At 35.7% G+C, this 18,068-nt stretch overlaps 2 protein-coding genes across 2 annotated transcripts; one reads left to right on the top strand and one right to left on the bottom strand.

Annotated features, from left to right (window-relative positions):
• Positions 1–5,348: 5,348 nt before the first annotated feature.
• LOC149406001 (ABC transporter B family member 15-like) lies at positions 5,349–10,380 on the top strand. The gene is made up of 6 exons (XM_089607557.1): positions 5,349–5,592; positions 5,670–5,724; positions 5,812–6,448; positions 6,667–7,207; positions 7,544–8,416; positions 8,838–10,380. Exons 1-6 carry the CDS (start codon positions 5,386–5,388, stop codon positions 10,224–10,226), a joined length of 3,702 nt encoding a protein of 1,233 aa, XP_089463683.1. The 5' UTR covers positions 5,349–5,385; the 3' UTR covers positions 10,227–10,380.
• A 555-nt stretch (positions 10,381–10,935) lies between these two features.
• LOC149406000 (ABC transporter B family member 15-like) lies at positions 10,936–17,894 on the bottom strand. The gene is made up of 7 exons (XM_089608471.1): positions 17,661–17,894; positions 16,093–16,147; positions 15,740–15,918; positions 14,614–15,074; positions 13,972–14,512; positions 12,703–13,560; positions 10,936–12,392 (listed from the first exon to the last, which is right to left on the bottom strand). Exons 1-7 carry the CDS (start codon positions 17,892–17,894, stop codon positions 11,022–11,024), a joined length of 3,699 nt encoding a protein of 1,232 aa, XP_089464597.1. The 3' UTR covers positions 10,936–11,021.
• Positions 17,895–18,068: the final 174 nt, after the last annotated feature.

Below are 18,068 nucleotides of genomic sequence, written 5' to 3'. Positions count from 1 at the left end.
GATTCTATACGAGAATTAAAAAAAGAAAAAAGAAAAAAAGGATGCCAATCCCAAATTTTCAAGGATAGAAAGGTATATTCGCAAATACATATAGGATGATTCTACTAAAAATTAATTCAACACGAGCCAGGAATATATGTGAATGAAAGCAATGGTCAGAATTGGATATTGTTTCTGGGCATATATTGGGCATTGACAGTTCCAACCACTTTTCGAGCACATCAAAAGATCAATTTGCACTGTATATTTTTCGGATTTTGGGCTCTTATTGGATTCCTGCTATAACCAACTAATTAAAGTTCTGATTTGTAGGAAACCACTTAAACATGTATAATCTACTTGCAATATAATTATAACGAAACAGAGGGAGGGAAGTTAATCAACGATTGAATGAGCTTTATTGTTGATAATTATGCTGTGTTGATGTCCACAACATTATAACACTATATTATTATTATTATTACGTGTAAATATCCATGAACACTAAGTATATATCATATTGCTAATATTATCTACATCCACTTCAGTTCATACATCTTCTCGAAGAAACTAGGGATGGTAAACTTGAATTTGAAACTAACTAATAGTACCAAAAATATAAGGTTTTAAAACTAAATATATTAGATGTTCTACTTATACATTTGTATATGTTGGTATCTTACCCTTATTTAATCTAATAGAATCTCCGTGTAATAATCTAAAAATAAGAAATGAAATATTACATCATTATTATAGGCAGTGACGGAGCCAGGATTTCAATCAAGGTGAGACAAATTTGAGAAATATTTTTTAGGAGAGGCATTATTGAAAAAAACATACAAATTTGGGTCAAAAACATAATTATTAGTAAAATTTAGGGGTAAAATTATAAAAAAGTATAAAATTTTGGGATTAAAAAAATAATTTTCTAAAATTGAGGGGGGGCATTGACCCACCCTGGCCCCCACCTAGCTCCGTCACTGATTATAAATACTATGACTATATCAAATGTAAGAAATATTAATTACTTCAAACAAGGAAATAGATGGTATCTTTTAAAGTTCAAGTATAAAAACAGTTAAAAAAAACAGTTGGTATCTTTTAAATCAGAATTTTAAATGTGATAGGTATTGATTACAAATTCTGATGTATAAAGAGATTTTTAATTGATCATTTCTTTTGTTTCTTTAATATGATCTTTTATTTTAAATAATAAACCTTAGCGTAACTCAGTATTATAGAAGATAAATTTCGTAAACTATGTAAACGATTATTGCGTGAAATTTGATTTATGAGGTGATAGTGTTACAATCCGATTTTTATTGGACCAGATATCTTAAATATACATTCGGCCGCAGATTCTAAAAAATAGATTTATTTTTCGGCTCCATGTGACCCTATGCGGCTGAATGCAGGAGCTACATGCGATGACTCATTAGCAAATGGTTACATTGCATTTTTCAACAAAAAATCTAGAAAGAAAAAGTAAATATTGAATTTTATAATACAAAATATTTCGAAGCATGCAACAAAGTATAGAACTAAAAAAAAAAAAATGAGCATAAGAAAAAAAAAAGTCACAAAATCTCCAAAAGAAAGTCGAAAACTTAGTGAGCAGGACAGGCTCAATTTTTTTTTTCTTTCACTCCTTTTGCTAGTTTTTTTTTTATATTCTTTTTTCTATCCTAAATATTTACAAATTAGATTCCTCTGAATTATTTTTTTACATATTAGCCCCTTAATAAGGTTTCCGACTCCGTTAGTGATAGTGAGATATTAAGTTTATAAGCTTCAAATTTGTTTATATACGTTTTTGAGGGTATTTGACAATATGGACTTGGATTTAAAACATGATGATCAGTGATCACCGATTGAAAATAAAATTTCCCCTAAACATTAAGTATATATGAACAAATCTAGAATAACATGACCGTATATATATTTTTTTTAAAAGTCAGCTTGAGCTCATTAACAAAGTTGAGATATTCTAGAGAGCTAATCACTGTCACTTAAAGGAACTTTCCACTTTCATAAAGCGGACATAGGAGTCACGAAATTATGCCAGAACCATATTTTTGACATGTATAAAGGAAGGAAAGGACTGAAAAATAGAAGAAGAAGCAAGATTTGGCAACTTTATGAAAGAGGATATTATCAAGTAATTCGGTCTATCACATCATCACATATACTTAGTGATGAAGTCACGATTCTCGCTTACACTAATTAAGCAGATGCGTATTAAAGATATGTGATTTATTCATCATTCTCATGATTAATTAACTAAACGGAAATTCTATTCTTAAAAGTGGACATAATGCCCACTAATAAAAGTATGCAATAAAATTAATTCTGATAATAGTACATCAATTTCAGTGACTCGGAAATCTTTCTTCTTTTAGTAAATTCGTATATCTGCTAAGGCTCTAACACACGTGCATGCATGTGCTCTATCCATACCGCAACGTGAAAATAATATAAAAAGTTAAGGGTAATTGCATACATTCCCCTCGATATTAACTTAATCGTTCAAATATCCATCCCCTCTATTTTATATCAAACACCAACCTTTCCCCAATTATTAATGTCTCAATAAATTTTTTTTTTACTTAACATTATTAAAACTTTCTTCCCATGAGGCGATTTTGGTATTTTTTTTAAAAAAAAAATTCTCTATTTAACTTTATTTACGGTTTACAAAATTTAATTTTCGTATTATGTGCTACTAATGACAAAAAGTTTTTCCGGGCACAAACATAGAAATACGCTTTTATTGATGTAAGTATATAATTAGCTATCACAAGTTAATTATATTTTTTAATGTTACTAAGTAATGGTGCCTGATATCAAAATTTCAGTTAGCCACATTGTCATTAATGAAGGGGGTATGGAAGAGCTACAAGAAGAGTATTTCAAATTATTGTCAACGGTATGCCTACAACTACTCGTAGATAAATTTGAAGATTGTGAGTACTTAATTAGTTAGGTATAATTGTAAAATTATGATGAGACAATCGATTGTACCAAAAATTACTTGGTTATGTTTTGATCTCTACAAGTACTTGTATGAACTAATATGTTAGAGATGATTGTATGTGTTAATTTAGATTGAAATCATAATTATTTACATGGTGTTCTTTATGTGTAATTCGATATGGTTATGTTTTTGTGTAATTGTTGGAATCTGTTTTCGTTACAGGAAATTATGGAAAAATTGGACAAATTTATGAAATATTAAAAATATATATTAAGGCGTCACTCGTTACTGAATAAAAATAATTAAAATACTCGGAGCATCACTAAAGTAAGTGATGCCCGTTTAACACGCAGGACGTCGTTTAGAAAACGAGCGACGCCAAGCCCTATACGTTCGTTTTTTTTTTTTTTAAAAGCGAAGCACCATGTTAATGGAGGTATTTTTTTTTAAGTTGTAAATAGTCACTTTTCTTGATTTTTCTTGATGTTTACAGTTTTTTTTTATAACAACTTGCATAAACTCTATTTAATTTTATTTATTGTTTACAATTTAATTGAGAAGAAAAAAAAATAATATTTTACCGTTTGAAAAACAGTTATTTTTTTAAAATAATTTCAAATAACAGATATTTTTAAAATGTTACAGTTAAAAGTGTTATTTTTGTAATTTTCTCTAAAATGGAGGTATTGACGTTCCAAAAACCTTGAGCTGGATGTCTCGAGTTAGGCCCAGAGTACGATCACGACCCGGGCCAAGTCCCAAAGCCAATCGAGAGAGCGGATTCCGAGGCCCAAAGCGCACACTCTAAGAAATCCAGACTCTACTGTTCGTAACATAATCAATAATAGTTATGAACAAAGTGAGAGGTTACTTTCAACTTCCTAACGAACGACTCCAACTTAAACAAAAAAAAAAAAAAAAAAAAAAAATATGAATTGGCAAATTTTCTCACATTGTAACTAGTGCTTTAGCAATTTTTAGACTTCTTGTTGTCCTAATATTGCGACCAAATCGTTGCCGTGCTTTAGTCAGAGTTTTCCCCGAATTTATTGAAGTTCAGAATCTTAATTCATTATCTTTAAAACAATATATTTCTCTATAGGGAAAATAACACATTTATACCCTCTGTTTAACCTTCGATTTTCAAAAATGTCGAGTTCATACCCTCTGTTTAACTAAAATGACGAAATTATACCATCTGTTTAATTAAAATGACGAAATTATACCCTGAAATAAATAACAGCGTCACAAATCTCCCTTTCATTGATAATAACTCTTATATAAAAAAAACCAAATCAAATCTAAATCAGTGCCCTAACTTCCAAATTCTCAATTTTGAAATAAAAATAGCCTTAAATTGAAATTAAATAATAAAACTCATACCTCCTAAGATATGACTTCATTCCGTGTTCGAATTGTAACTCTAAATCATGGATTCTCTGTTCGAATATGCGATTTTGATGACTATCAACTATCGATGTGTATCCCTTTGCCACTTTCTGTGTTCTTCACGATTGAGAGACTGTTGTTTATTTTTTAGTTTTTAAATAAATTACATATATGACGCGAATGAATAAAGATAATTGGTGTTTATATATAAATATTATAGTCAACGTCAATGAAAAATCAATAAAAAGAATATTCGTGACACTGTTGTCTATTTCAGGGTATAATTTCGTTATTTTAGTTAAACAGATGGTATAATTTCGTCATTTTAGTTAAACAGAGGGTATGAACTCGACATTTTAGAAAACCGAGGGTTGAACTCGACATTTCACTAAAACACAGGGTATAAATGTGTTATTTTCCCTTCTCTATATCTCTCGCAAGAATTTTAATTGTTCTAATTTACCATTTCTTGTTCTATTTTTTTTTTTTTTTTTGCTTCATGATATAGTTCTATTTGTTTCTTGGTTGTTGCCGTGTCCGACTTTGTTGGCTGTACATTGACCAATTAAAAGTCTCAATTCAATAATAAAGATTTAGCTAAAGTGCCTATGTCAATGTACACCAATTATTAAGGCTGCGTCAATCAGGCCAAACCGAAATTTACGATCCAAGTATTATTATTATTATTATTATTTTTGTCTTCAAGCTTATTTAAATATATAATTAATATAACATAGCAACTTATCTACTTTTATAATAAATAAATAGATAAATTCTAAAGGTATCTCGACGTGTTTTCTCCACAGCTTTTTTATTTTATTTTTTATGTCCAGATAAGGAAAAAAAGAAATAATATATAGATTTCCTTTTTCCCTTTACAAATATGGTCAGTGAGAGAGAGCTCAGAGAGGCATTCTGTGTGTGTGTGCTCGCGTCTGAGAGAACTAGTCAGTAGTCATAGGCATATATATATATATATATATATATATATAGGTCATGTATATATGTGTCTAGATTCTAGAGATTATCAGATTCTAAGAAAAATGGTGTCAAAAGAAAATGGGTCGATAAAGTCGATATTCATGCACGCCGATGGAGTGGACAAGTTGTTGATGGGTTTGGGTTTCGCCGGAGCCGTGTCCGATGGCTTCTCCGATCGCTTTGCTCTGCTTTTCGCCAGCAAAATGTTGAACGCTATCGGCTCTTCTTCGCAGCTGGACCCACAAGAACTCAGACACACCATTAACAAGGTATAAATCATAATCATAGTATCATAATTCATATGTGTTAAGTGACGTCACATTCACATATATGATATGATTGGCAGATTGCGGTGATATGGCTATACTTTGCTGGTGTGTCATTGGTTGCTTGCTTCCTAGGTAAGCTCTAATAATAACCCCTTTATTAATCAGTGTTTGATTTGATGATAATGATCGATGTATAATATTTTTTCGAGGATGTTTCAGAGGCGTATTGTTGGACGAGAACCGGAGAGAGACAGGCTTCAAGAATGAGAGCAAAGTATTTAAAAGCGGTGTTGAGACAAGACCTCTCTTACTTTGACTTGGACGCCACGGCAACTTCAGAGGCCATAACAAGCATCTCCAACGACACTCTCCTCATTCAAGACACCATCGGCGAAAAAGTTCCAGATTGCATCACTAAGATCTCGGTATTCGTGGCGAGCTACGTGATAGCCTTCGTGCTGACGTGGCAGTTGGCTCTAGCGTCGCTTCCTTTGGCCTTGCTTCTCGTGATTCCGGGGTGGTTGTGTGGGAGATCTTTGATCGATTTGGCGGCGCGGATCCGAAGAGAGTACAGCAAAGCGGGTTCGATAGCGGAAATGACGATATCGTCCATCAGGACGGTCTACGCCTTTGTGGGAGAGGAGAAGAGCGTAGAGCGGTTTTCGATTGCTCTTGATGGGTCTATGAAGCTCGGGCTTAAGCAGGGCTTGGTCAAAGGGTTGACCATTGGAAGCAATGCGGTTGTGTTCGCTGTTTGGGCTTTTCTCTGTTACTATGGAAGTAGATTGGTCATGTACAATGGTGCTCAAGGAGGGACTGTCTATGCTGTTGGAATCGCCATCACTCAAGGTGGATTGTAAGAATCTCCAATTCACTTTTTCTATTTTCTTTTATATAATAGATAGAAGTAAAATGTTATAGATTGAGTACTTAGTTATAAGATAGTCTATTGATATGCTTTATAGCAATTTTTGCAGCAGTGATAAACTTGTGATTAAATGAACTTCCTGTTTCTTTGCTGTTTCTATTTTATTTGCATAAATGAGGGTAAATCATTTGTTCAATAAATAACAGGACATTAGGCAGTGGTTTGTCCAACCTAAAGGACATAGCAGAGGCGTGTTGTGTCGGAAAACGAGTAACGGATGTGATTAATCGCGTCCCGGCGATAGATTCCGAGGACACGAAAGGGGTTATTTTGGAGGATATTTTAGGCAAAGTTGAATTCAAGCAAGTCAATTTTTCATACCCTTCGAGACCTGAGAACGTAGTCTTTGAAAACTTTAGCCTAACCATCGCACCGAGGAAGACGGTTGCGCTGGTCGGGGCTAGCGGCTCGGGAAAGTCCACGGCTTTGGCTTTGCTACAAAGGTTTTACAATCCGCTCGGTGGTGAGATTCTTCTCGACGGAGTTCCCATCCACGAGTTTCAACTAAAATGGCTAAGGTCACAAATGGCATTGGTTAGTCAAGAGCCCACACTCTTCTCGACCACAATAAAACAGAACATACTTTTCGGTAAAGAAAACGCAGGAATGGATGAAATTTTTGAGGCTTCGATAGCTTGCGATGCTCATTCCTTCGTTTCGCAATTGCCTCAAGGCTATGACACACAGGTTTGTTATTATTCCTTTGTTTTCAAACTTTTGGCACAATGAATTGTGGAGAGAAGATGTCAAGTACCACGTACCTGTACGCGGTTCAATCTTAAAATTAATTGGAACATAAGAAGAGTAAATCATGAATTTATAATAAGATTGATGGCGATATAAACAGCGTTAAGTTTTTTTTTTTTTGGATTTATGCATAAGATGCTTAAAAAGGACATGGAATGTATGTTCACCCTTTCTTTTTGTTTAAAATAAAATGTAAACAAAAAATAGCATGTTACCAGACAGGCTCTAGTTGTGTCTTTATTTTTTTGTACTAATTTGTGTAGATAATGAATATAGGTTGGTGAGAGAGGTATTCAATTGTCAGGAGGACAAAAGCAGAGAATCGCGATCGCCCGGGCAATCATCAGAAAGCCTCGGATCCTCTTGCTAGACGAAGCCACGAGCTCGCTCGACTCTGAATCAGAAAGATCCGTTCAAGAGGCGATAGACAAAGTGGCTATAGGAAGAACAACCATTATCGTTGCCCATCGTCTTTCGACCATAAAAAATGCTGACACGATCGCGGTGATGGAAAACGGCCGAGTTAAAGAAATCGGCTCCCACGAAGAGCTAATGCAAGACGAGAGCGGATTGTACACTTCCCTTGTTCGTCTCCAGAGAATGGAGACAGAGAATATCAAAACAGCAAACAACAAAGTCCACGACGATCTATTGCCCAATCATAATTCACATGACGTCGATTTGTTAGGCGTTAGTGCTATTCCTCTAACGGAGATTCACGATAACAACAAAGGTTTGAACTCTCAGAAGAGTCCTCCTAAACCATCGTTTCGGAGATTGTTGAGCTTGAATAAGCCAGAATGGAGGCAAGGCCTGATAGGATGTTTGAGCGCGATTCTTTTCGGCGCTGTTCAACCTTTGTTTTCAGTTGCTATGGGAGCCACGGTTATGGTATTCTTCTCTCCCGACCACGATGAGATAAGAAAGAAAATTAAAAATTCTGTGATGTGGTTTCTACTTCTCTTTGTATTCTCGCTCGTGATTAGCGTGAGCCAACATTATTGTTTTGCATACGTGGGAGAGTACTTGACAATGCGGGTTCGAAAGCTTATGTTCTCGAAAATACTTACCTTCGAGGTTGAGTGGTTCGATAGAGATGAGAATTCCAGCGGCGTTACTTGTTCCAGACTTGCAAAAGATGCCAATCTGGTATGTATACTATCAAATTTACCCTTATTTTTTCCCCCTAGAGTTTAGTTAACAAATCTGTTTCATTAATTTTTTTTTTCTTTTTCTCTAAAGAAATTTAGTGAAAAGTCCCAAGCTTTTTCACTAGTTATCAGAGCCCTCAAAACTTAAGAGCTACTGTTAAAAAAGAACATGAGATTCGATTTAAGATGAGTGAATACAAAGAACCGTCGTCTCAAGAGATTATATTAAGGATCTTGCATAACAAAAAAGAAATCTAAAAACGTATTTGCAACCGTAATTGACACGGCTAAGATGTCTTGAACGACCCTCATTTACTTACTTGAAGTTCAAGTAATAACATGTACTAGACATAATTCTGTGTTACCATGACATAAAATAACTTTATTTTGTTTGAAAAATTCTTGTTTTCTCTGTGCAGGTGAGATCTTTAGTTGGCGATAGAATTTCCCTGATCGTACAAGCAATCTCCGCGGTGACTATAGCGTGGATAATCGGGTTGGTCATTGCTTGGAGGCTCGCCATTGTCTCAATAGCTGTCCAACCTCTTATAATCGCATGTTTTTACATCAGGAGGGTCCTTCTAAGTAACATGTCAAAAGAGTCTAAGAAAGAGCAAATCGAGAGCACGAAGATTGTCTCCGAGGCGGTTTCCAATTTGAGAACAGTCACGGCATTCTCTTCTCAAGAAAGGATACTCAAATTGCTCGAAAAGGCTCAAGAGAGGCCACAAAGGGAAAACATTCGTCAATCTTGGTACGCGGGAATATCCCTCGGTTGTTCTTCTTGCATTGGTCTTTCGATTTGGTGCTTAAACTATTGGTATGGTGGTAAGCTCGTCTCCGAAGGATATATAAGTCCCACGGCAGTGTTTCAGACCGTAGCCGTGATCGTTACCACGGGACGTGTGATCGCAGAAGCGGGAACCATGACTACTATTCTCGTCAGAGGCTGGGACGCGATTCAGTCGGTTTTCACAATACTAGACAACGAAACAAAAATCGAACCCGAAAATTCGAAAGGTTTCAGGCCGAGAGATATAAAAGGTCATGTCGAATTACGCGATATTTACTTTGCATACCCGTCTCGGCCTAACTCAATGGTTTTCGAGGGATTTTCGATCCACGTGGAAGCTAAGAGGTCACTAGCTTTGGTGGGTAAAAGCGGATCGGGAAAATCCACGGTGATAGGATTAATCGAAAGGTTTTACGACCCGCTCAAAGGTGCAGTGAAAATCGACGGTCGAGATATGAGGTCTTACCATCTTAGGTCGTTGAGAAAGTACATTGCTTTGGTCAACCAAGAACCGACTTTATTTTCCGGCACGATAAGAGAGAACATCACATACGGATCATCGAACAACGTCAGCGAAGCAGAGATCGTTGAGGCGGCCAGGGCATCGAACGCTCACGATTTCATCACGGGGCAGAAGGACGGGTATGACACACTGTGTGGGGACAGAGGATTACAACTCTCCGGCGGCCAAAAGCAGAGGATCGCAATAGCACGAGCCGTGTTGAGAAATCCGGCGATTTTGCTTCTGGACGAAGCAACTAGCGCGCTCGACAGTCACTCCGAGAAGGCGGTTCAAGAGGCGTTGGAACGGTTGATGACACGAAGCACTAGTATCGTCGTGGCTCATAGACTGTGTACCATACAAAACTGCGACGAGATTGTTGTGTTGGATAAAGGACGAGTGGTCGAAAAAGGGACACACTTGTCTCTTATGGAGATGAGACCCACCGGAGCTTATCATTCACTTGCGAGCCGCCAATCTAACTACTCACTTCAGTCACTTGGGAATCATTAGCTAGTATTCCGTAGCTCATGGTTTCTGTAAAATAAATTATTTTTTTAGATATTTTATTGTCAGTAAAGTTTTAACTGAAGTTAATCGAACTCTCCATGTATATTATATACATATTAAGAACAGACGAACTCTTTTGTTATTTTATCCAAATTTACATAGGAGTAGAGTACACGTATTTTTATGGTGCCACAGTTTTAAGTATCTTCTTCTTGATCTCAAATCATGTCCGAATGATAAATTAAAAAAAAAAAAGAAAAAAAAGAATGTCCATCTAGAGTACAAATATAATTTTTTTACACTTACATATCTTTGACTCTCATCTTTCCGTCACGGTCTACGATTGCCCTTAACTATTTTTTGTTCTTGTTTTGTTTTTGTTTTTGTTTTTTTGTTTTTTGTTTTTTGTTTTAATTATTAAAACTAGGAATTAAAACAGGCACGGATATTGATTATGTATAACACTGACCGAAATATTCGTATAGCTCTCCTGGCTATATTTCCTTAAGATCCATAATATTTAATTATTTTTTATTTAAAGTAAAAAAGATTAAAAAGATTACAAATATTTTAAATGAGACATATTTAAAAAAAATAGGATTAAAACACAAAATAAACTATTCCTTTTTTTGTTTTTAAGTATCAGAAAGTATTAAAAAAAATTCCAAGGGCAGCCTCCTTGTTCCATGGTTAAAACTTATAACGCATTTCCTCAAACTACATTTCATTACAGTACATTTATTACCATTTAGAACCAAAAAATCAAATGAAATTCGCAGAGTCTTCAGCCAGCAAAGACTAGTTCATTACAGTAGATTGGAGGCTCGCAAGTGAATAATAAGCTCCGGTGGGTCTCATCGCCATAAGAGATGAGTGTGTCCCTTTTTCGACCACTCGTCCTTTATCCAACACAACAATCTCGTCGCAGTTTTGTATGGTACACAGTCTATGAGCCACCACGATACTAGTGCTTCGTGTCATCAAGCGTTCCAACGCCTCTTGAACGACCTTCTCGGAGTGACTGTCGAGCGCGCTAGTTGCTTCGTCCAGAAGCAAAATCGCCGGATTTCTCAACACGGCTCGCGCTATTGCTATCCTTTGCTTTTGGCCGCCGGATAGTTGTAATCCTCTGTCCCCACACAATGTGTCGTACCCGTCCTTCTGCGTCGTTATGAACTCGTGAACGTTCGATGCCCTAGCCGCCTCCACGATCTCTGCTTCGCTAACGACGTTTGATAATCCATACGTAATGTTATCTCTTATCGTGCCCGCAAATAAAGTTGGCTCTTGGTTAACTAACGCAATGTATTTTCTCAACGACTTAAGGTGGTATGACCTTATATCCCGGTTGTCGATTTTCACTGTGCCTTTTAGCGGATCATAAAATCTTTCGGTTAATCCAATTATAGTGGATTTTCCCGATCCGCTTTTACCCACCAGAGCCAGAGATTTTCCAGCTTCCACGTTAACTGAAAAGCCCTCGAAAATCATTGCGTTCGGACGAGATGGGTACGCAAAAGAAATATCGCATAATTCAACGTGACCTATAATATTTTCCGGTTGGTAACTTTCCGAATTTTCGGGATCAATTTTTGTCTCCTTGTCCAATATTGCGAAGACCGATTGAATTGAATCCCAACCTCTAGCAAGGATAGTTGTCATAGTCCCTGCTTGTGCGATGACACGTCCCGTGGTGAGAACCACAGTCAGCGTTTGAAACACTTGTCTCGGGCTAATATAACCTTTATAGATGAGCTTACCACCGTACCAATAGTTTAAACACCAATTTGCAATCATGATGCTTGAAGAACAACCGAGGACAATCCCTGCAAGCCATGATAGACGGACAATCTCTTTCCGAGGACCTTCTTGAGCCTTGTCGAGCATTTTTAGTATCCTTTCTTGTGAAGAGAATGTAGTGACAGTTCGTATGTTCGACACTGCTTCGGCGGCAATTTTGGTGCTGTCTTGTTGCTTTTTGATGGCCTTTCTTATCACGTTCTTTAGAATAACTCCCCTCGTATAGAAGCAGGCAATGATAAGGGGCTGGATTGCTATCGAGACAACAGCGAGCCTCCAAGCAATGACCAACCCAATCGTCCACGAAATTATCACTACCGAAGAGGCTTGTACAATGAGGGAAATTCTGTCACCCACCAAAGATCTCACCTGCAAATAACAAAGAAATCCTTATTTATTACTTTCATTAAGAATGGGAAGTTAATGTTGGCAATTTGAACTTTGGCTGTACTTCATTGCTATAGAGGATAATTTGAAATATTTGAAATCCAACGTCAGGTTATAAAACAATTTTTAAATGTGTTTTCTCTTTTACATTGGATAAAAAAAAGAGTTTTTTTTTTTTTTTTTTTATATATTATAAAGTAGAAGGCATCAATCAATTCATTACCTCAAAACTTTAGATATCTATAAAATCAAATAAGAAGAAGAGTTTTAACAAGCTCAGATAGAGGCGTACCACATTGGCATCTTTTGCGAGCCTCGAGCAAATAATGCTGCTCGAGTTATCATCTTGATCGAACCACTCAACTTCAAAAGTGAGTATTTTCGAAAACATCATTTCTCGAATCCGCATAGTTAGGTTCTCTCCCATATACGCGAAGTAATAATGTTGGCTAACACCGATCACTAGTGAGAAAACAGAGAGACCTAGAAAAAACAGCACGGAATTCCTTATCTTTTCTTTGATCTCTGAGTGATCGGAAGAGAAAAACACCATAACCACGGTTCCTATAGAGAGGGCAAACAAAGGTTGAATAGCGCCAAACAGAATAGCACTCAAACATCCAATTATTCCCTGCTTCCACTCTGGCTTATTCAATCCCATCAATCTTCGGAACGACACTGTTCGATTCTTGGAATTATCTAACCCTTTGTTTTGTGTTTCAGGTAAAATAAGACCGACATTCTTTTCAGCACCACAGTCAAAATATTTTTTCGACGAAGAGCGTTGGCTGAAAGATCTTGCATCATGGCACACGTTTGTCTCCATTCTTTGGAGACTGACAAGGGTATTGTACGATCCATTTTCGTGTCGTATCAGCTCTTCATGGGAGCCAATTTCTTTGACTTGACCATTCTCCATCACCACAATCATGTCGGCATTTTTTATCGTCGATAGACGATGGGCAACAATTAGTGTGGTTCTTCCCAATGCCACTTTGTATATCGCCTCTTGAATGACTCTTTCTGATTCCGAATCTAGCGCGCTTGTGGCTTCATCGAGGAGGAGGATCCGAGGGTTTCTGATGATTGCTCGGGCAATCGCTATTCTTTGTTTTTGACCTCCTGACAATTGAACTCCTCTTTCACCAACCTATTTTTATTATTTTAACAAGCAAGTACAAAAAAAAAGAAGACAATTAGAGCCTCAATTGGTTATATTTTCATATGTGGGATATTCCTAACATGCCTCCTTAAGATAAGCATTTTTGCGTTCACTTCTCTTTCGGGATACACATGCTCTCTCATTTCCAATTGGTTTTGATATGAACCCCATTATGCTACTTCATATATTATCATAGCCCAACAAAGTTCAAATGAGTGATCAATCCAATATTTGAGATTCGATCTAAAATGAGTGAACAAAAGTGTTTTGTTGGGTGGGATGTTAGTAATCCTTCACAGGTTTATAAGGTTAGTTTACGTCTCTCATTTCCAATTAGTTTTTATTTGAAAAATGTCACAAAGCAAGGATTTTCCGAAAGCGATAAGATTGATTACTAACCTGTGTGTCATAACCTTGAGGCAATTGTGAAACAAAAGTATGACAATCACTAGCCATCGAAGCCTCGAGAACATCATCCATTTCTGCGTCCTCTTTACCAAAAGTTATGTTTTCCTTTATAGTTGTTGAGAAAAGGGAAGGTTCTTGACTGACCAATGCCATTTGGGACCTTAGCCATTTTAGTTGAAGCTTGTTGATGGAAACTCCGTCGAGAAGAATCTCACCACCGAGCGGGTTGTAAAACCTTTGTAGCAACGCCAAAGCCGTGGACTTTCCCGAGCCGCTAGCCCCGACCAGCGCAACCGTCTTTCTCGGTTGGATGGTTAGGCTAAAGTTTTCAAAGATGGCGCTCTCGGGTCTAGACGGATATGAAAAACTCACTTCCTTGAATTCGACTCGGCCCAACACTTCCTCCAAAATCAAGCCTTTCCTTTCCTCTGAATCAATTTTTGGAACGCGATTTATCACCTCTAATGTGCGCTTTCCAACACAACATGCCTCTGATATGTCCTTTATGTTGGACAAACCATCACCTAATGCCCTGTTTTAGATAGATCAAAAAGAGATAAACAAGTAAAATCAAATTACGTAACAATATAAAACAGATTTTCTTTTCGTTTCACAAAGCTAAATGATTCTTACAATCCGCTGTTAGTGATGGAGAGTCCGGCGGTGAAAATGGTCCCTCCTTGAGCACCATTGTACATGACCAATCTACTGCCGTAGTAGCAAAGAAAAGACCAACTAGCAAACACGATTGCATTACTACTTCCGATGGTCAACCCTTTGACCAAACCCTGCCTCAGCCCCAACTTCATTGACCAATCTAGAGACCTCCCAAACTGCTCTATGCTCTTTTTCTCCCCCACAAAGGCGTAGACCGTTCTAATGGATGATATCGCCATTTCTGCTATTGAACTCGTCTGACTGTACTCTCTTCTGATCGCCGCCGCTAAATCCATTAAAGATCTTCCACATAACCACCCCGGAATCACTAGAAACAAACTCAAAGGAAGCGATGCTAAAGCCAGTTGCCACAGTAATATCATTGCCACCACATTACCGGCTATGAACGTAGAGAATTTGCTGATAAAATCTGGGATCTGTTTAAAAGAAAGAGAAAGAACAACTTGTTTATTTATATATATTAAAAAAACAAAGAAATAAACATACTACAAGAAATTAACTTATCCAAATGAAGTATAAGTTTATAGATTTGGAGTGGAGAGTTTTACTATTTTTATAACAAAAAATTAGTCAAATAAGCCACTGAAAGTCTAAGAATTGCTTAATAGTTAACATTTTGTAAATTTTTTGTAAATAATCATCTCAATTTATTTACGGCACTAAAAAAGATAAAAATACCCAAAAAAAAATCTCGCATATTTTGGGTTTTTTTTTTGTCTTTTTTAGTGCCGTAAATAAGTTGAGGTGACTATTATTACAGAAAATTTACAAAAGATTGATTATTATACAAAACGTTACAACTCAAATGACTATATAACTAAAAGTCCATTTTTATATACGGATCTATGAAGTGCAAAGTTCTCTTTATAATAGAAAGATTCAGTTTCCTCCATCTTGTTTATAAATCTTTTCCTTCCTATCATGGATACTAAACTAAATTATTGTTATAGGAACCCACTAACAACAATCACTAACAACAATGACGACTCCTCTTGGGATTTACGTATTATAATCTCTTTCAATCTGGTGTGCGTGTGCATGTAAAGTCGATATCAACAAGTTTTGACTTTAGAACACATACCTTTTCGCTGATGGTGTCTTGAATGAGTAGAGTGTCGTTTGAGATGCTTGTTATGACATCGGAGGTTGTGTTCGCGTTCAAGTCGAAGTAAGAGAGGTCTTGTCTCAGCACTGCTTTCAAATACCTACCTCTCATTCTTGAAGCCTGTCTCTCTCCTGTTCTCGTCCAACAATACCCTTCTGAAATAATTCCAACCATACATACCAAACTTGATCATTCTGAAATAACTTAGGGAAGAATAATGTGTTGAATATCTTATTTCAGTTTCCAAATCACACAAAAAACTGATATGAATGAATAGTAAGAATAGGCAAGAAGTAAAAGTTAGAGAGGTTGTGAGGAAGAGAGTTGACCTACAAAACAAGAGACTCCTGCTAGACCAGCAATGCATAACCACGTCAATGCAATCTGCAAATCATATAAAAAAAATGCCACATTTTAGATCACCTTTCATTCATCAGCCAAGTTTTGGCAACAATTGAAATTATGTTTTTTTGGTGCAAATAGTTGCAGAATTATTATGTGATACAAATAGTCCTCCCTTAAAGAAATGGGTGTTGTAGATTTGTAGCCAAAACTAAACTATAAAATTGGGACGTAACCAACGTTTGCAAACGTTTAGGAAAATAGTCAATGACAATTATATTAGACTTAAATACCCTTCTATTAAACATGTTATAATTAACAAAAAAAATGTAAATAATTTAAAAATTCGACAATTAATGTAGCAATTAGTGAACTCCGGCGGAATTCTACAATAGTAGATATGATTTTTCATCCTACACAATGAGTCTATTTTTGAAGCTACCACAAATCCGTAAAATTTTGAATCACTCAATTTCGAGTTCATATGAGGAAGATATGGATTTTTGAAGTTTTGATGAGAACAAAAATAAAAAAATTGTATGAGAGAGAAAGAGTGTCAAATCACTGTAGAAAAAAGGCTGAAATGACAAAATGAAAAATTGATGTACCAAACGTTGATTATATACCAAACATAATGTTTGGAATGACCTACTAAGTTATGAATTTCTAAAGAAATTGAGGACTAGTGGTACCAATTGCTCTATAAAATTTCTAATGTAAGATAATGCTTCAAAGTTATAACTAAAAATGTCATAAAAAAATCTATAGTATGTGTTAATGAAAACAACATGAGCCGTTAAACTTAATCAAATAAATAACCTAGATTGAATTAGAAATTATGTTAATGAAGGGACAAAATTAGTATAAATAAAAACATACAGAAAAAGTTTTGGGATGAAATTAGATAATTAAAAAATTTAAGGAAAAAATCGTCAAAATGCAAAAATTTAGGGATGAAATTATAAAAATAAAAATGTAATAACTTAAATGGGCAACGTTCAAAATTTCAAGGACGGAATAGAAAAATGTAAAGTTAAGGGCTAATTCGTTATTAAAAAATTTGAGGACTAGTATTACCAATTTCTCTTTAAAATTTATATGTAAGATAATGCTTCAAAAGTATAACTAAAAATATCATTAAAAAATGGATGCCGTAACTATCTAGCAAATTTCAAACTTGATTTTAAGGAACCAACTAACGTTTCATTTATTTGATCAATTAGCTATTTATCAAAATTAGTACATATGAAAATGCTAAGGACAATCAAGTAAAATGCTATCTGATCAATGAAGTCATGTTACCAAATGTGACTACATTTTAAATATGCTTGAACGTTGGCTAGATTACAAATACAACGTTTCAAGTGGCCTAGTCCGTGAGATTATTCTTAAAAATTTAGAATATGTTGCCAAAAAAAAAAAACTGTTTCATTTTTTCTACTTCTAATATTAGTTTGATGATAACACTCCTATTGTAATAATAAAAACTAGTTGATACATGCTTGATAGGAAATACATAAGACGTAATTCTGAATTGGGTTTCGATTAGATATACCTTATCTAGAGTATGTGTGAATTCTTGAAGGTCCAACGTTGAAGAAGAGCCAATGACATTCATAATGTGGCTTCCGAAAAGCAAAGGAAGGCGCTTAGTGAAGCCATCTAAAACAGCTCCGACGAAACCCAAAGCCATCAATAACTTATCAACTCCATCGGCGTGCATGAATATTGATCTTATTGATCCATTTCCACCACCACTTTTCTTATCAATGCTCTCTTTAGCAACCATTTTCTCAGTTTTTTATTTTATTTTTATTTTTTATATATGGACAAATCAACTCGTTTGTTACTTAATCCAAATTTATGTAGGACGTACTAGGAGTACATGTATTTCAATGGTGTCACAGCTATATTATGGTTTAAGAATCTTTTTCTTGATCTCAAATCAAATCCGAATCAATAA

Source organism: Urtica dioica, chromosome 1 (genome assembly GCF_054948205.1).
Source record: "Urtica dioica subsp. dioica isolate 48M chromosome 1, U.dioica_male_clone48M_v1_H2, whole genome shotgun sequence".
Classification (NCBI taxonomy): domain Eukaryota; kingdom Viridiplantae; phylum Streptophyta; class Magnoliopsida; order Rosales; family Urticaceae; genus Urtica; species Urtica dioica.
The sequence above is the reverse complement of the archived record's forward strand: the minus strand, read 5'-3'. Positions and strand labels throughout refer to the sequence as shown.